The following is a 20,218-nucleotide window of genomic DNA, read 5'->3' as shown; positions in this document are numbered from 1 at the left end:
ATATATATATATATATATATATATATATATATATATATATATATAACGATATATACAATCGCACCAAATGTATTTAAATACTTGAAATTCAAACAAATAAAGATTAAGTCGGTCTTGGAGCTAATATTATCAATATAGGTGTCTTCAAAGTCATATAACTACAATACATGCATGTATGTCCCGTTTTGTAGAGGACACCTTCAGCCAATATATAAGATTTAAATTTAACGTTATCTTGTGGTCATGTGTTATCAAAATACGGAAAATGTTAGCTCCGACATCAGCTCGCTTAGCTTGTATTTGCTTAAATTTCAAGTATTTGAATTCTCGCGAGAAGGCAGAGATCGACTTTGACCGTTTCAATATTTCTCGTAAAATATTTCCAATGTTTCTAATAAAAGTAAAAGTACCAATACATGTTTCCGGGGATTAGTGCTGTTATGTTGAATGGAGAAGCGAAAAAAAACGAACGAGAACTTTTAAACGATAGGATAGAAAACGTTCGTGCGTATATTAGCTGTACGAAGCATAAATTTCACACATCTCGAGTTTTTCAATAGCTGAGATTTGCCTCTCCTGTTTGAGTGGCCGCAACATCCACATAAAACGTGATTTTTCGAGGCCAGGATCATTTGAGGAGTACGAACGTGTTGTAATAATAAGTCGCACGGATTAGAAAAATCTGGCACAAGAATTCGCTTCTGTGCACAGGTCCTCTCAACAAGATAGGTTGTTCGAACTCGCAGGTATTGGTCTTTTGAAGACACTTCTGAGTCGGGTCCTCAGAAAGAGAAGGACTGGTGGCTTCTTGACGGTCGTCACGGTGCTTCCGGACCGAGCGATAGCTACGAAAATTGGATTGCCAAACCAACCTTTTTTGTAAAGTCGACTTTTCGACTCGAGATATTCGCTTCGTTTGTACGCCTACAGATGCGGTTTTGTTTAGCCAAGGTCGTGTCGGACGATGTGACATTTTTTCGTCAAGACAACAGTGCGCACGATAAACGAACGATTATGCCTACGATTATTCTGCGTTCTATTTGACTTGTGAGTGCTCTCACGCTTTTGCTGCCCTAACTCGATAGAATAAAAGTTTGTGAATGCAAGTCATGATGTGACGTCATTATTCGGTTCGAAAGCGCTCACGATGTCAAAAGGAACGATGTAAGCGATGCTTATAAGCGCTTAAAATGCGTCCAAATGGAACGTACCCATTATATCGTTGGAAAATTTTTTTCTGATGTATGTAATGTCGGCACAGGTTGCTGGAAGGTTGTATCAAAGTACCGGCGAGGACATCCAGCTTCCACATCAGCGACATTTTGGAATTAAATGACAACAAGCCGTCACAAGAAGAGACAAATGTGCAAGGTTGTAAGATTGCTCGTGAAATCACTGTGTGTGTGTGTGTGTGTGTGTGTGTATTAAACAAATAATATAAATAAAAAAGAGGGGAAAATAAAAATAATACAGAAAATTTTGCAAATTTCGTATTCAATGGGATCCGTGTGCTCCAGGTGCGACAACAGTTCTATCGGCGGCAAACGACATGCCGTCGGCTTACCAACAACTTCTGGAGCATACGTCCGCCATGCTACAACCGGCTATGCACGCTAATTTGACCAGGAGTACGCTACCACCACCTCCACCCGGATTATTAGGATGGACAACGGGACCGGCATTGCCGACGGCGTTACCTCAACCCTTGGAGGAAGTGAATGGTGAGTGCGAATAGAGACGATCATCTTTTATTCGACCGTGATATGTTTCACCTTACCTCCCGTCACCCTCACAACTCGATATTGTTATGCTTCTTGCTGAGTACGGAGGAGTATTGCGCGAGATGAATGTATAATCAAAGTCATCAATCGCGCCATAAGAGATGGGACGTTCGTCTCATTTCACTATGCGCCTTCCGTCGTGCGGCCCTTTCCTCCGCGTACGCGTGAAAGGGCGCGCACACGCACACGCGCCTTCGCGGGCGGTCGGAGAAAGGGCGCGCCGATAGAGACCCTTATTTATTTAGCACCCTACAATTGGCCCGCGAGGGTTAAGCAGGATCTAATGGTTCTGTAAAAGGTCCTCGTGGATACTCGTTCCGCGATTGGCCCGCGAAAGAGGACAGATGTCGCACAGGGGACAGATGTGTGCTCGGGGCCCAGGGTTCGGGCCCCGTCGATTCAATCGGGATCGTCACGCCCAAAAAATTCGCCGACGACCTATCCGCTGTCTCTCGTTCGCGCTCTCTTTATCTCCCTTTCGCGGTCACAGTTTACACGGTCGTCGAGACGGACGAACGGGACGACGAACCGTTGAGAAACGCGCCGCGCGCGAATAATTGCGGTGCAGTAGCAGGTTTTTATCGGCTCACTTTTGATATGTCATGTACATCTTCCCTTAGGGAACCTTTTCTCTCTTCTGATTTTCAGAAGATTGCAAGATTTCAAGTGTGACAGTGCGAACACAGAGAAATGATGTCGTTTGCATTTACTCCGCGCTCGCAATTACTCCAATCTCCCCTAATATATATTGGCGCAGCATAGATAATATACATAACGGACGCAGTGAAAAGAAATGATTTCTAATTCAAATAAGGAAAAGTTTACAATTTTCACACGTTACTCATGAGAACGCCCCTTCGTGGCGTTCAAGCTCGGGAGTAGTACAGTTTTAAAAACTTAAAGGATAAGCAAATTGATCAATCATAGTCGATTATTTTCCTTATGATGCAGCATAATAATCAAAATAATAATGAAAAATAGAATGATAAAAAAATAATCAATAAATACAGAAGAATAATCGATTTTGTGATTGGTCAATTTTCTTATTGCTTACCTTTTTTCTATGCGCTCTGAGTTGGCAACGATGGTAACTGCACGCACAACTCAAGTTCATGCAAAAATAATACAGTGTTTGTCGAGAAATCTGCTCCCAGAACCTGGGGATCTCTCGGCCCAAAGAAACACGAGATAATCCCTTTCTCCTTCGCTACCGCCGTACTACGTCTTCTTCTGGAGACATTAGTTTCTTTTGACGAGTGTCTAATTGAAATCGCAGCACGACTGCGAGTACGGTCTAATCTCCCATGAAAATGATACGGTTGATCCCGTGGGGTCCGTGACGCGGGGGAATCGAATAGGCTTTATATTGGTTCACACCCTCCCCGAGCGGGCTCGGAACTCGCTCGCTCGCATATTGTTCTATGGTGAAAGCCGCCGAGATACCCAACGTTGGGTACATTAAATTGGCCTGTATTTCGGTCGACACAGCAACATTTACCGCTTCGTCGTCGGGCAAATCAAGTTATTGTTCCCGGTATAATTGCCGCGTCTTTGAATGACACCGCATTCCTCCACATTGTACAAATTCAATGCGCCTTCGTAAAGCACATTGTATCGTCCGTTGTATCGCAAGGGCGAATTAAGAATGATAATCACTGTAACGTTTATAACTCATTGCAATGACAGGATCCTCTTCAAGTTCAGCGTGATATGCGCCTCAAGATAAAAATTATCTTGAGCGTATATTAGGACAGAATTCAAAAAGAGATGTGCAATTTGAACGCTTCCGCGTTCCAAAGTAGCAATAATTGGATACGGATGGTCTATCGCGAGATTTAGTCGTTTAACCAATCGGCGGCGATTAGGAGACTTATTAAAAAAAATCGATGCAGGCGTGCATCTGCCGACTAATCAACGCTAAGAGCAAGCCGACAACGCCGGGTGAACGCCGGCGAGGTGCAGCTGCAGTGCTGCAGTTACGTTTATAACGAACATACGTTTAGTTATTACCCGAATAGAAATTTATCCTATGTGATTATCCCAATCTGTTGTCTGGTTTATGAGTTCTCACAAGTCATGCAATCAGAGCCTGATGTAATAAATCTGATGAATAATAAATCTGCGGAATCAAACGGAATGATTAATGATGAGGATTATAAATATTTAGGGCCTTATTAATGATCAGAAGTCGATAATATCGAGTCGATTGGAACCGAGCAGGGACGTCGTATGTATGTCGTCGTCTCGTCCATTTCGATGACGATTCAGCTACCGCGATTGTTTAACAATTAATAGGGCAGAAAAAAGTAAGACATGACAAAACTCCTCGACATGATTCCTTCACAACGACACCAGCGAAGTTTCTCAAGGGGGAGCGATAAGAATAAAATTTCCTCTCGCGTTTTTTATCTGCGTCGACAACTCTTTTTTTTTCTTCTGTTGGTTTCTTTCAGTTCTCCAGCAACCGGACTCGACGAGCCCAGCGATCTCGGACTTGTCGTTCCCGTCACAGCAGGAGAACAGCCACGAGTCGAAGGACGAGGAGTCGCAGGATTTCGAAGACGAGCAGCAGGGTAACGAAACACAGACGCACGAGACCGAGCACAAAAAGCGCAAGCGGCGGGTACTGTTCTCTAAGGCGCAAACCTTCGAACTTGAACGGCGCTTTCGTCAGCAGCGGTACTTGAGCGCGCCCGAACGCGAGCATCTCGCCTCCATCATCCGACTGACGCCAACCCAGGTGAAGATCTGGTTTCAAAATCACAGGTACAAGACCAAGAGGGCAGCTAGTGAACGTATCGAGGCCGGCGGCAGCGGCTGCTCGCCAAGGCGAGTCGCCGTGCCGGTGCTGGTGAGAGACGGCAAGCCTTGCCAGTCTAAGATGATGGAACCCACGGGGTATCCCGGTGGCCAGGTCCCCATGGCACCGTACATACAAAAGTACTGGTGGTAGGACAAGCGGCGCCGTGGTCGGACAGCAGCGACCCGTGGATGGATCTTTTTCTGAGGGCGGTTCAAAGTGATGATCCGTAATGATGATTCTGCTAATCATCGGTGATTCTCTCGGTGATTTCTCGACTCGAATCGAGAAATCGCGGTCACACGAGAAGACGCGGTCGGACGCGGAAAGACGTGATGGGATCGTGCAACGCGAATGTGCGGCGATTCTAATCGGGCGTGATGATAGTGTTAATGACTGTCGGTTAATTAGTCGGTGTTATCCACTCTAATATCTCGGCGGACGAGCGTTAGTAGGTGAAAAAAACATGGGAACAATTCGCAAACAGTTTCGACTACGTGCCTGTCGATTATCAGCCGCGACTGGCAACCACGACAATTTCCAACAATTATTCGTCCTGCGACGAAATGAGAGAACTAAATATCGTTACCAAAGTGATTGGCTATGTGTGATTACGCGGTGTACTTGACCACCGCGTATATTCGAAGCCGAGAGCCTTGAATGCACTTGAACGCGCGAAACAATGCACTTCGTTTCAAAGCTTCCTTAGTATTTCATAAAACATAAAGCTTCGCTCGAGGTTTTGCGGTGATAAACGTGCGCGAAATTTTAGTGAAGGAAGCGACGTTTTTGAAATAATTAACATAATTTTGAGGCACGTAATATTTCTAGGTAAGTATTTACCGTGCGTAAAACACTAACGAAACTCTGCTGGCTTGATCGCCGAATGATGTGCGATAAATATTCTTGAAAGACGTGAATTTACGAGCGAACATATCGCGATATACTAGTTTGCTAACACCTCGACGCGTGCTCACGAGCATTTAGGAATTAGAAGACGATATTGACGATTCAGGAGATGGTGAACCCTCGACGGAGATTCCCTTATCGATGTTTGACGCGCAAAGTCATCGAAAGGTAACTTTGATGGATAATTTAACGCAGCTATAGATAATTTCTTCGAGAGGCATTTGAAGCCCGCCGCGGCCAATTAGCGGGCAAGTGTCTCCCTTCTGCGAAGAGTATTGATATTTACGAGAAGAGACACAGTGCGAATATATACCGTCGGATACCAAAGATTGTTCGCGTCTAACGAGCTGAATTCATGTGAATAGATAAGCGAATAATGAAATAGACGTAAGGAAACATAGTAGAAGATTCCCATCTTTTCTTTTAGGTGAATGGATGTTGCGCTCGTATAAAGTAAGATGTTTGTACAAAATTGTTATAACACCTTACGAAGGATCACGTAGAGAGTTCAAATTAGTCCTTAGAAACGCGTCACGGCAGAAACGTATACGTGCGCAGAGAATTGCGATTAGATCCTGAAGCGCACCATACATCGGAAACAGTTTCCACATAGAGTGCACGGCCAACTTCGATATCGTATAATTGAGCGTTCGCGTACCATAATCGACAATTTCTTTCTAACGACGATGAATCATAAGTACGTACAAAATGGATTACTGCCAGACTGGTCGAAGGTTAAATTCGTGACTCAATTGCGGTCCGCCGCGATTCGATCGACGGATAAATCATTACGGTACACAACTCGTGGACGTTCCTTCGCGATTCAGCTAACACTCGATTCGCAACTCACCCCTTATTTCCTTCCCTCCCTCTCTCTCTCTCTCTCTCTCTCTCTCTTCCTTCAATCCCAAGGTTGAATAAACTATCTATCTCTCTTTTTCTCTCTGTTGTCTCACTCATCTCGTTGTTGAAAGACAATATAATTGTGGTGTTTGATAGGATTCTCAAAGTAGAGTTTCGTACTCTTGTGAGGTTACTAACTACAAAGTCAAATATCTCCGAGTATTCAGACTGCACGTGACTTTGTCAGTGATTTCAACGTGTATTTATGACAAAGAAGATGCTTTACATAAAACCGAGACGACTCGGCTGATATTAATACGGATTTCTTTAGCAAATCATTATTCTCGTTAAAGTTAAGAGTTAATCGGAATCTTAAAATAGCACTTTGAGATGACGATGTATTAATAACGTTTAGGTTTGACGAGCTAATAAGTATTATACGATATCCGACGCCGATTGAACAATGTATTCAGCGCAAAATAATCAAACAATTGAATGTAAAGTCACGACATCGCGAACAATCGCAAAGATATCCCAATTTTGTTCGCGCTTAATCGATAAGTCGATTATATGTAGGTTGTATATATGTACATTGTGTATGATACATAGTAAACTAATATATCAGAAGCATATTTAATAAATCTGAATCTTAAGATCACTTAAGCCTTTTCACGCGTTCTGTCTATTCTTTCTTCCTCATAGATATCTTGCTCCGAAGCTACACTTCACACGTTTCTCTTAACTTTGTTTTCTAATTTGCACGAAGAGTCAAACGAAAGATTTCAATATTCGTACTTGTCACAATTAGCTTCCCGGTGAAAAAAAGAAACTTTTATTCGAAGAAAAAGAAAGTCCGTGTATATCCGTTTATAGTCTTTGTGTCTTGTTCATTTGTTGCATAAAATTCCAAAACGCAGACTCTCTCTATACATTATTATCGTTCGATGAATGGGATGTAACGATAAAAATTTCAGTGATAATCGTTTTCTTTACTTTTCACTACGAATATAATGAAACAGTACATCCGAAACAATCCAATGCTCGTCTCTCTGCCCCCTCGACTGTTCCAAGAGCGCTTCCCTTTTTCGGGACACGCCGGAAGCGCGCGTAGCTTGAGTGACAAGCTTCCGGTTTCCGTTTCCGAGCAGCCATCTTGTTACCGGTTTAGATTTCCTGAGGGCACCCCATCGAGACTCGATGGGGACCGCGTTTGACTTTTGTAACCCCCAGAAAAACTTTTCATTATTACTCTATAGTATGACGTGAGCACACATGCAGAGTAACATCCCCCATCGAGAATTCGAATCGGCCTCTCTTGTTTTCTCTCTCTCTCTCTCTCACTCTCTTATCTCTTGCGATCGAAAATGTCCGCAATCACGCCGACTTATCGAGCCGCATAATAACATATGTCCGCATCTATCAGATTTGAGAATTTGATTGATTAGCGCGAATTTCGTGACACTTCGAAGCGAAAATTAGCGATCAACAATCGCGCGTTTATCTCGGGAGATATCCAATTATCGGGAGATAGCGGCGAGATATTTTGAGACGAAAGTTTTCTACCACATTCACAACTCTAATTATTCCTATCTTTATCTATCTTTATTATTTTCAGCGGCCGACGAGATGAAACGAGTTGTGCGATTAAGGCGATGTGCTGTACGAAAGAAAAAATGTTTTATCGGTAAATAAAAAATAGTTTGTTGATTTCATGCATTCTGTCTAGCTACTTATTAACGTTTGTACTTGTAAAAACATTTTCAATTTGATGCGTCCGATTAGAAGAAAAGAGAACTACGAAACTACGTTATGTCGGCATCGTCTTAAAGTGCGACGTATCGTGCGACGCACATCGATTCATTGTCAACACTTTATCTGCGCCTTTTCTGTTGCCTAGTACGCGCGCGTAAAGGATAAAAATTGGGCTGCACTCGGCGGTATCCATCGTTGCTCTACTTTTCCTATCGAAAACGGGACAATACAAAGGATTCTCTCCTGGTCCCTCCGCATCCCTTATCTGCCCACCCCGCATCACGACGGATGACGTAGCGAGGTAAATGGAGTGGACAGCGGACAGCATATGCTTTGTGGCGATCTCGCCTCCGGCGCCGCGGTACAAAACGGGACTACTGTCCCCACGCGGAATATTCCGCACGCGCGATGCGAAACGTCGGTGCGCCGAACCGGAAGCGGCAGATAACATTCAACTCGCTGCTACATCCAACCCGGTCATGATTTATATGACCAGCTGTAATCTATAGATTTGGACATAGTCCATCGACTTTTACCTATCTACCTACCCACCTACCGTCATCGTCGGCAAGGAGCGCGTTTTACGTGTATTCCGCTCGCAGCGAAGAAGATACTCCTCCTCCTATGCGCTTCCATTTTCTCGCTACCCCTTTGGTTTTTGTCGTTATCTCGTAAAAATTGTAAAAATTGCAAGTAGTTAATCGTCAAATCCGAGAAATGACTCGCATCGCAAGATAGAGGAAACATCGAGGATGCGCACGAGAAGAGATAAAAAATCTGCTCGAGGGTCAGTGTATCGGCGCCGTGGCGCACGCCAATCAATAGCAGAAAATAAATTGATAGTTTGTCGAGCGACGGGACGTCCCCTAATATTTCCGAATGTAATCGAGGGGGTGTGTGCGCTCTTCGAGAACCCGGGGGAAAAAAAACAGAAAAAGGAAAAATACGGAACGAGACCGCGGAAAGAGACGCGGTAGGACCAGAGAGCGAAAGGAAGAGGGACGAACGCGGAAAGGGAGGGAACGAACGTCGCCGAGGAGCAGAAGAGAGAGAAGAAAATGAAAAAGAAAAAAAACTTGGACAATGCAGTTACGGGGGGGGGGGGGGGGTTGGGGGTTGGTGAAGGAACGGCGGGAGAGCGAAAGGGGAGCGAGTGGACGATGTGTTCCGGGAGTGTTTTATTGGCTGGTTTCCGTGGGGTAGAAATTCCGTATAATGTACGAGATGTTTGCGTGGACTCTTTTAACCTTCCACTCTCGTCGCAACGCGGCTCTATCGCGAACCTCTCTTAGTCGATCCGCTGATACATAAAACTACGACAGTCTTTCGATGAATCGTGTGTCGCACTCAAACGAGATGTCCTTTCTACTTGCCCGTTCTGCAGCTCGCTACGCGCGCTCGATCGTTTTAAAGAATAAACGATATTAAAATAAACCATAAAAATATAATCAAAAATATTTAGTTTTGAACAGCAAATAGTTGCAGTCTTTGTGTGATGGCAACGGTTGATATAACTCAGTTGCTTTGGTACATCAATGTAATTGCGCGTGATTTGGTGTAGTAACCAGAAATCGATTGAAGTGACATTTATCATGGATACACTCTGGAGCAACCAGATATTGTCACTATAACTGTAAGCAACCGTATAATTCGTTGTTTGGTATTTTACTATTGAATCTGGTTGACATGAGCAGATTACGTGTGATACCAACCATATTGTTTGTCCCATGTTTGTCCCATTGTTCTTCGACAATTTTCGATCTTTGTGCGTGTTACAAATTTTTTTATCAATTCAAACCCCGTTGATTCCATTGGCATGTTAAATTTTATCTCCTTCATTTACTACTACATTTTAATGAACTTATTATAGCTCGTTGGGCGGGTCTTATGTTTGGCAACCGAACGTCGCTCCGATCGTCTCGATAATGAAGTCACGGCGGAAGGCAGTAAGAACGCAGCGCGAACTTCGATAACCCTTGAATCCGGAAAAAGCTGAGCGTACCGTGCCATTGTTCCGATTGACGTCGGAACCGGAAGCGATGTTTTTATCGTCTATTTTTTTGTTTAAAGTACCATGCATATACGGCACGTGCCGACATTATGCCAGGGTGTTAAGTCGCGTGACCGGAAGAAGCATCCTAATTGGTATCGATTCCACGTCGACGCTGCTCTTTTCCGCTTCCTCGGAACGTCATCGAGCAGTCCTCGGCTACACTATCGGCAGGAGGGGGGGAGTACATTACATCAATCTTGATACTAAACCTAAATATGTTAACTCGAATTTCGCAGAATAAACTTTTACAATGCCTATTTTATCACGTGTTTACAAACAAAAAGAAAACAGATATCGCGCGAAAGGAGCAAAGAAAATATTCCAGAATACTACCAAGAGCAAATAATCACTGACGTTTATTTATCTCGAGTCGAATGTGTTTTTGTTCAGGACCAAATGAAGGGGCGTTTAGTACTTGTTCGATCGGGATTCTTCGGGCACGTCCGACGGAAATCTGAATGTCCGTCCGCGTCGAGGGGTGGCAGAACTTGGCTGAAACTTTTTCAATCCCAAAAACTTTCTGCCGGGCAGTTTATTGTGTTGTTAGGAGTTTCAAAGGAGTCTATGGATGTTGAACGGTCGATCGACCGTCGTCGTCGTCGTCGTCGTCATCGCGCGGACATTGTCGGATGGATCAGCCGTGACTGAGATTGCACGTAAATTCTGCGGGATTACGAGACGAGAAAAATATACTGCGATGGATCCGATGATATAAGGAGAATCAATTGCGACACGAGGAAAAGCTCCCTTGAGATTATTAACGTAGGACAGAAATATACGATGTGTGGGATTGAAATCATCACATGATCAAATCAATTGCAAAAACAATACGATCGTTTGCTGAAAAGTTTACTCGCTCGTTTATTTACGAATAAATGAACATTTTGCGAATACTATACAGAGAAAATATATATTATAGTTCTGTCTCGTAGAAATTCTTTTCAATTTTATTATATTTCTAGTAGTGCAGGAATAAATTGTCAATAAGGTCCATCTTGTTCTAAGGAAATGGTAAATTTCGCTAGAATTTTACTATATTTCTCTAAGGACAATTTTTTAATAGCACATTTTAGTTCTTAAATAGCACATATGAAGTAAAAGGATAGTCAGCTGCAGCAAAATAATATGTTACAAAATCCTACAGCAATTTTTACTATAAAATTTTCTCCGTGCACTTTCTATTTATTCGTTTCATTTCTTTCGGAAAAATTGACAAGATATATATCTACTTTGCTCTCGGTGCTTCGATTTAAACATCGTTCTCGAAGGGATGCTCCAGAAAAACGTCGCCGCAATATGTTTGGCTACTTTACAGAGGACAAACAACAAATCGCTTCCCTCGAGTTTCCTTTTGTTACATTCGTTCGCCGGAGACTCGATGCTTTCCGACATGGCTCGTACACCACAATAACAACGCGACGACGGTTTTCACGACTTTCTTACCGCGTTTTGGCAATGGCCGGGAGAGAGATTCATAAGGGCGCATCAACTTTTCCCGTAGCCTGCTGTTGGCCTGCCGTGTGCAGCTCCGGCGAAATATTTCGAGACGACAACCTGAGTGCGCTCTGGAAACTTGCCAGAGATTGCCGCGCATCGCAACGGTCCAGATGATAAGTCTTTCACGCGGGTAGAAAAAGTCGGGATAGATTAATCAAAGCAGAAATTCGGCCGAGCGGGCGAGAGAGCGACCGCCGACAAAGCATATTCCCCGCTAAGAATGGATCGTTTCCGGTTCCGCTCTCTTTATGGTACATTGCGGCCCAGCGATGTATTAAGATTACTTAATCAATAAAGTCCCGCGCGCGCGCGCGCGCGCGCGCGACCAACTAATTCGTTTTTCAATCTTTCTCCGCGCTGTTTTCTTGTTTTCAATATCGCGATCGGTTCATTTCATGTCAATGTTCGCGTATCTTCCTTTAGTCAGCGAAATTCAAATTTATTTTTCGCCATTTTTTCTTTGCTTTTCTTTCTAGCAATTATTTCTTTGTCGACTTTTTCGTTTCCGACCTTCCAACTGAAATCTGTCAAGCTAAAACCTACTTTCGGTTGTAATTAAAAATATAAAACAGTAATTTTACGTGAGGTATCTTGCGCTAGATCACATTTTCGTGGAGCTGAAACGCACACTATTTGTTCCCCGGACAAATTATACCCTTCGCGTCCTTTGGGAACCGAAAGTCGAGCCACTTGTTTGGATGAGACGCGTGCACGAAATGGTTGAACGTGGATTGAACAAACAACTCTATGCTTAAACGACAGTTAGAGGGTCGTTAGTCACGGTTAAGTGACCAAACATTGACACTCGATATGCACGAAGGCTTCTCGATTAATATCGTCAGGGATAGAGGTGGCTCTACACGAAAATCGTGCAAGTATCCACAACCCTGAAGATCACCGTTTCAATTCTTTTAATCGTTAAAAGATTTTTCATTGGAAAATAATGTTAGTTTTAGTTGTCAACATTGTCAATTAGTATAAACTACTATACTTTCGTTAAATCTCTCTTTTTTCTTCATTTCGAAAAGAAATGTTATCGCGTGACTCAAACAACAGCGGCTAATGTGGATCATGCGAAGGGTGCAGTGCGTCCTAGCAAAATATATCGATTCTTGCTCTAGAGAGAATGCTCCGTACTACAAACGTCGCACAATAGATCCCAGCAGCTTGTGGGATCGAGAGGAAAAATTGGAACCGCGCCGAGGAGAGAGCGGGAGAGTTTTTTCTGGCCCTTTAATCCCCGACTACTTTGCACCAGCCTTCTTACGAGAGAAGACCCTCTTAAACGTTTCCCGGTTTCGCGGCTAAATCTGCTTAAACGAGCTGCCCGTGTCAGAATGGAACAACTTTTTCCTACGCTGCCGGCTGGCGACAGTCGTGATTTACTCGACCCCGTGTCTGCCGCCCGCGGTGTTCTCGCGCGAGAATTTAGAGCTTAAGTATTAAATGTGATAAAGTATTATAAGCTGTTAAGTAAAATCGCCTGACTCTCAAAGAAACTCTATTCTGCACTTCTTAACAAGCCTTCCCCTCGAGGGGGGAATTCTCTCTCTCTCTCTCTCTCTCTCTCTCTCTCTCTCTCTCTCAAGATTTGACTTTTAAATAAATATTTTGTTCACGTTTGTGAAATATTCCAAAAAGCTATTATTTTACATGATATGCAATTAATGTAGTAAAATATAATATTTATTATTATAATGTTGAGAGAGAATATATACGCGTTATATATTAAATTATACACTCATATATATATATATATATATATATATATATATATATATATATATATATATATATAACATCTTTTATAATTATGCCCCTTCTGCAAAACGCATAGATAATATTTGATTAACTCAATGTTAAAATTAATGCAAATTTAAGGAACCTATAAAGAACGACCACCAAAGACGAAAAAGAGGCTACGACGAGTGATATGCGGCGCAGCACCCGGCCGAAGAACCCTAATTCCGCGAGAACGCGTCGAAGCGACCCTCCCACGCCCCATCGAGGTTATTTCGGCCGTGACAATAGAGTGTACACGCGCTTAAGCCATTAACCGATGGTTACGCCGATATACGTGTAAAATCGTTCAGAAATCACCGACAGTCACCGACTGACACGCTGTATTCACCATATTTCCCGCGATCCTATCGATCTCTTCCCGCACTCCATTATGTTTTCCGAAATATGTGAAAATGCACTCGAGATTAGAAGAAAATTGCGTGGTCGCGATGCAATGCATAGCGTCACAAATTTTCGCGGCAGTTACCTGCAAATTTTGTGTAATTGCATTTCCCAGATGAGATTATCTTCTATAAGAAAAATCGATGTCGACCATTTCGAAATGTGATGGTAGTGCAGCTGATCGCTTAAACGATCGCTTCATCGCGAACAATAACGCATTTAGCTAAAGGAGAATTATCGAGACGAGGACGAGAACGACGACGACGACGACGACGACGACGACGACGACGACGAGGATGACAGGGACGACAAGACGCGAGTGAGATTATCCGGTGGGATTTTCGCCCGGCTGAGAATCTCGTGAAAACACGACGCATTGACAGCGGGCGTTAGCGCGTACATTGATTTGCCGCTCAATTTCTTCCAAATATTTCTTCACGGAAATCCCGTAGTGCACCGGTACTCTTTCCCCTTCGTAGTGGCCGTAAGCCGGCCGTTTACCCGAATTGAGACACAATGCCACGTTTACTCTGCCGTGGGTAAGCCTGTTAAACGCGAACGCCCGGTGCATAAATGCCGGCATATTCATAGAAATCAAAACTGCGGCCGCCGGATCGCAGCGTAATGCGCGTCCCTTTGCGACAATAACTTCAAAATCTATTGAGACGCGCGTAGCGACGATATTCCGATTGGTACTTGCGCGAGAGAAGAACAACTGGCTCGAATCACAGGCATCATGCGTGTATACAATTGTTACACACACACACATATATACATATATATATATATATATATATATATATATATATATATATATATATATATTTAGGTTGCATTCCAAAACGTCCTTTTTGAGAGAGATTTCCTTGAAAGAGGACGAATGCAATCTTAAAGTTAAGATTTTCCATTGGCGCAGAGTTTATGTAAAATGAATGCAAAAACAAGATCCCACCACTTACTCGCATCCTCGAAAATCGTGTTCGACTCATTGTGAAGCTTGCTTCGTTAACAGGGCCTCGTTCGTTTACGTCAAGAGAGGAGAAATCGTTTAACCCTCCGACCCCCCTCTCTGGCGGGCCACAGGCGCGACGAGCCGAATTAATTTTCATATCGGTGAAGAAAGTTCCGCCCGCCGAAAGATTCATTTGCGGATAACGTCTAATGAGCACGTCGAAGAGAGGCGCGTTCCTTCTCTCGAGTTGTACTAAAGTTTGTTACGATGTGGCGGGGCGCGAACGCAGTTTATACGCGCTTATATTCGGGCTGCATGTGTACGTGCGCATATATACGAGGTGTATTACCCCCGGGAGAGGGGTGGTAACAGCTCCCTGAATGCTCACCTGGGCAAAGGCGTGGCTTTCGCGACAGTGGTCGATAGCGCCCGGCTACTACCCCGGAAAGCACACCCCTGTGTTCACGGGGGTGAAAAGAGGCAAGTGAGAGCAAGGGACTGAAGAGAAAGGAGAGGGTTGGGTGGGAGAGAAAGGGAGAAGAGTGAAGGAGAAGCCGGAGGACTCTCAGTTATCGACACTCTCTGACGACAACATTATTGTCAGAGGTAACGTACACCCTCGCTCCGTTGTATCAAGAATTATTTCCGGCGGCTTTCACGCGGAAATGAGAATAAACGTCGACGAGATTTGCGAAGCGGCCACTAACCGGAGATGGCGAGGGACTCGGTAACTGCGCTACCTTTAAATCGCAACGTCCCATCACACGCTACCTACATTGTACGTAAGGATATCGAACTCCACCCTTTTTCGGAGTCGATTGCGTTTTCCCGACGTTAAGGACATGATCGACGCGTTTCCTCATTAATGTCCTTTAGCTTATCAACTAAAAACTACGAAAAATATTTCGTAATGTCCCTTAGCTTTCTTACATCGCGTCTAATGCCCGTCTAATTCATAGTCAGGCCTTATATTTAAGGATTCCTTAAGTTCATCTTCAGATACTCTGTAGCCAATAAAATGATTCGTAGAGCATCTGAAGATGAACTTAAGGAAGCCTTAAATATAAGGCTTCTGTCTATTAATACGGGCATTACAGACTCCAAGACGGTTTCAGGACAATTTCCGGAAAGACAATTGGAAGTTTAGGGAATATAAGAGCGACGAGAACCATGTGCCGTTCCTGCTTGTCCATTTTTCTTTTGATCTGACGTGACGTTGCAAGCGCGATTTTCTAACGCCGGGGCTGAATGTAGCGCTCTATTGTCGCTAATTAAACTTAAAGAGGCGCTCTCGACGAGAGTGAGGTTGTTTAAGAACTCCTTCAGCGGATAACGAGAACTTCCGGCGAATATGCAACAGTGCGCCCGTTAGATTTCGAGTAGGCGATCGGTGCAAAAATAAGTTGCCACTTTTCATTGACTTACTTGTGTCTGACAAAGACGAAAAATAGAAATCACGAGGTAGCGATGACGGGTATTAAATACCTTTTCGAGTCGAAATTTTGCTTCTACATTAAACCTGCAAATTTAGGGCCAATGCTTTTAAGTTTTATAGTGAGCAAAAAATTTCGACTCTCAGATAAAATATATAAAATTATTTGACACAAATTGTGTGCTTTTCTGCAATGTTATTATCACAGTGAAATAGTTCATCTCGCACGATGCAACGATCAAGACGTAAAAAGGATTTGATCGTAGTTTTTCGTTTACAATAGACACAAATAATCGTCGTTCGCCGTGAACAGGAATCGTGCAATAAACGGTTGATCAAAGACATGGGCGCGTAACCGATTTTTGCCTGGTACCGACCTCTGCAGGCGCAACTGCCAACATTCGACGAAATATTCCGTCGGGGAAAGAAGTCGATTAACGTTAACTGACACATTCGCAGACGAACTGACGAAGATTGTAACAAATTGACCGGCGTGTCTAGATCCTGCTCGCGGCTTACACGAGCGGGAGTGGGTAAGCCCCTTAATAGATCAAGATCCGACCTAAACACACACCGTGTCAGCGTTATGCCGGCAAAGTGCTGGTTTGTGTTACCGGAAGCGACGTAATAGCCAATGTGGAAGCTCATCATATATCGAACCATTGTCTCACGGCGCGCGTTTGCTCGTGCGAGAACGATCGCGGCTCTTTTTTCCGCGCGCGCATTCCGCTCGTTGGAAAGACCCGGGAAGCCATTACGCGGCAAGCTCGATGAAAACTCGAAAAACATAGCTGTTTATAAGTAACGATATACGACAAAGTGTCTAATGGCGACGACTAGGTATTCCTCCATGATGATATCATGCCGCAAAATTTCTACACGCAGAAACGAAATAAATGTCCAACGTATAGTCGCTTATTTCGCTCTTTTTTTCTTTCTCCCTCTCTCTTTCTCGACTTTTCTCGATGGCACATAGATGGACGTTTTTATTGGTGCTTTTATCGTCACTTTAACTTCTGCACAGTAGCCAGGTAAAATTCGACATCCCTTCACATAGGAGCCGGTATGACGTTAACACGCTGCACGCCCAAACAAGAGGAGAGAGGGAGAGAGGAGGGAGTGTAGGTCAGCTCAACATGACCACAATTACATGGTCCACGGTAGCGGGCGCGACAATTGGCCGGATGTTTCCTATTGTTGCGGCCGGTGTGACCCACGGCATTATTCGCAGTTTAGGGATCAACTGAAAAGCGTCGATTCCGAAGGGAAATGCCCTTTAAACGCGGGAAATTCCAGCTTTGTCGCTCGTTTGCTCACGCGCGTTTCGGTGACGCGAAGACGTCGACAGACGGAAGTACATAATCGTTATTATCTTTGTTTCTCGCGAATCTCGCCGTCGTGACGCAACGTCGAGTAAACGTCCGTAAAATTAACCATCCGACGCGAAACAAGGGAAAGTTTAGAGATCCCCCAAGTCGATGACGCGCGCGATTATAGTCGCGTCTGACGCGATGCTAAACAGAAGGGTGCTTCGTTCAATTCTAACGACCCCCGCTTACGAAACCACCAGCCTATTTTAAAGAATACACTTTGGAAATAAAATTCACTCGCGGCACACCGCGATCTTAATTTTTTCAAAACGCGAACCCAACGACAGAAAAAAGAACGACAGCGCGAATCATCCGCTCGGTCGAGCGGCAAATCAGCGGTGGACGGGATTCGCATTTTCATTTCGAAAAGTGCATTCGTGTCGGAAAGGAACCCTCGCTGCTCCGACCCCGCGTTTCCTGTCGTATCAGCCCTCATTGGTATCATTCCCAATGACGCTCTCAGATATATATATTTTTTTCCTTCTTTATTCTTTCTTCTCAGCCCGATCAAATAGCGAATAAGCGTAAAATTAAATTCACGAAGTACCGCGAATTTCCGCGTTCTTACGAGGCTCGACGGCATCGTCGATCGTCATCGTGTCGCGTCCAAAGGTCGTATTCGTTCGTCCTGCCTTCTCCATCAGACTTTACGTCGTGGAAAGTATCGTACGATTTCGAGCGAACAAACGAGAGAGCGAAAGAGAGAGAGAGAGAGAGAGAGAGAGAGAGAGAGAGAGAGAGAGAGAGAAAGAGAGAAATTCGCTCGATAGTGGCATTATTCGATACCGACATAGTTCGGTCGACCTCAGTGACTTGTCACACCAAATGCACCTACCGCAATCGATATTTATTCGTCTTTGTAGCCACAGTTAATACATTTTCCTTCAGTTTACATAGCCAAGAAGGGGAGACTTAATTTTCAATTATATTCCGTAACCACATCCATCTATTCCTTATTTCTATCTATCTAGTCACTAATATCCCTATAGTTACATTACCTCTCTCTCCAATTGATTTTACAATATCATTCTCGTTACCTAAATACCTTTGTAATCTCCTTTCACAATTTTCTTAAAATATTCGCCTAATCTAAAAAAGTTTGGTTGGATTAACCAAATTTCTGGTGAAATATAAACGAATCAGAAAATTCAAGTTGAGGTTACTAGAATTCTGTTAAAGTTAACCAGATTTTCTTTTCTATATATATATTACAGAACAACTTTTATATCTCTCGGAGACTAAATTCGGCTGTAAAAGATCTTCCAATTTCCGTTGATTCTTTTACTCTAAATTTTTTCACAATTCTTTTTCAAAAATTGATAGTGGCTAGTTACAACGACTTTTCCCTCAAAGTGGATATGTGAAACGACGTGAATCGATCATGAATGCGTTTTTCGGCGCGGAGGTGTGTGTACTTAGGACTTTTCCGGCATGATTCTCACTCTGTGCGAGAATCGCGGCGATGATAAATCAAAATTCTCAGGCAGCTGGTAGTATGCGTATTGCCCAAGATCGGTTGCGTGTTGCCGACATTGTCGGCGAAGCGGTCGTTTAAATCCATTTAACGTATATACGAGGGAGGGAGGCAAAAGGGAGCGTCGGTTCTTGTACGGGGACTGATGACACCCGTTTCTGGGCCCCGCCAAGAGAAAGAGACGACCCCTGTTCCGACAAGGCGTGTCCCGTGTTTCCGTCGCTTCGTCCTGATCTCGTTTCGCCCTCCTTTCTCTCTCTCTCTCTCTCTCTTCCTCTTCCTTTCTTTATCTATCCTCCTCTCCTCGCAACCTCCCTTTTTTACTTTTCGAAAGAGAGATCGATGGCCGTCGCCCATTCAGGAAATTTGTCTCTCGGTGGTGTAATGGATACAATGCAACGCCAAGGGGCAACCGTATGTCAATCGTCGAACAGAGATTCGGACCGGAGAATCGTGGAAAACTCATCCCGTACGGCGGAAATACTTTGCCTCTCGTATCGTAGCCGAGTGTCGCTAAACGTGATTCATCGATTAATAAGTCAGGCAGTATTTCGATCAAAGTGACGAATATTTAAATATCGAGAGATAACCTCATAGATAGTCTCGCGATAAAGGAAAAAAAAACACAAAGATTAAATAAAAAAGTTGAGCAGACCAACTAAGAATTTTCGAACATGTTCTATAATACACCACACGGAGAAGGTGTTTGTGAAATAATAAATAAAATTTAGAGAGATCCAATTAATGCGCCTCGGCGTATATCCTGATTTCTCTCTTATGCGTCTTGTGGTTAAACTCATCGAATTCTTGCTAACTAATCGACCGCGGGAATTAACGATACTCACAAACTTTCACATTCACATCAACATCGGGGAACGTAGACATACCCCCCAGAGGTGTGTTCGACAGAGAGCACCCTCTTCGCCATCGCACGGCACCCTTTTAGCATCGGCCTCACGAGCGAGCACACCCCCGAAACGTCAGAGGCTAATTGATATAAACGCACGACGTAATATACTTGTCATATAGGCGAAACCCGAGCTACACCGCCATTCGAGTGAATGAGTGCGAACGTCGAAACAAAGAGTGAGAAGATAGATAGAGAGGGAGAGAGAGAGAGAGAGAGAGAGAGAGAGAGAGAGAGAGAGAGAGAGAGAGAGAGAGAGAGAGA

The 20,218-nt window shown here is 43.8% G+C and overlaps 1 protein-coding gene across 3 annotated transcripts in view; it reads left to right on the top strand.

Moving 5' to 3' along the window:
* The window catches only part of LOC116846269 (homeobox protein Nkx-2.5-like), a 17,844-nt gene extending 10,843 nt beyond the window's left edge, over positions 1-7,001 (top strand). Inside the window, exons 1-4 of one of the 3 annotated variants that reach the window (XM_032819899.1) lie at positions 64-1,164; positions 1,262-1,371; positions 1,518-1,721; positions 4,235-7,001. In XM_032819899.1, the coding sequence (XP_032675790.1) occupies positions 1,148-1,164; positions 1,262-1,371; positions 1,518-1,721; positions 4,235-4,734 (831 nt within the window). In that variant the 5' untranslated portion in view covers positions 64-1,147 and the 3' untranslated portion in view covers positions 4,735-7,001. Of the gene's footprint in view, positions 1-63; positions 1,165-1,261; positions 1,372-1,517; positions 1,722-4,234 lie in introns of those variants that run through there. The other 2 variants (XM_032819897.1, XM_032819898.1) reach the window with 2 other exon arrangements.
* Positions 7,002-20,218: the final 13,217 nt, after the last annotated feature.

The sequence above is a fragment of the Odontomachus brunneus genome, unplaced genomic scaffold (genome assembly GCF_010583005.1).
Source record: "Odontomachus brunneus isolate Ranch 3 - 2012 unplaced genomic scaffold, Obru_v1 Obru_scaffold_063, whole genome shotgun sequence".
Taxonomy (NCBI): domain Eukaryota; kingdom Metazoa; phylum Arthropoda; class Insecta; order Hymenoptera; family Formicidae; genus Odontomachus; species Odontomachus brunneus.
This window is presented reverse-complemented; position numbering and strand designations above follow the sequence as displayed.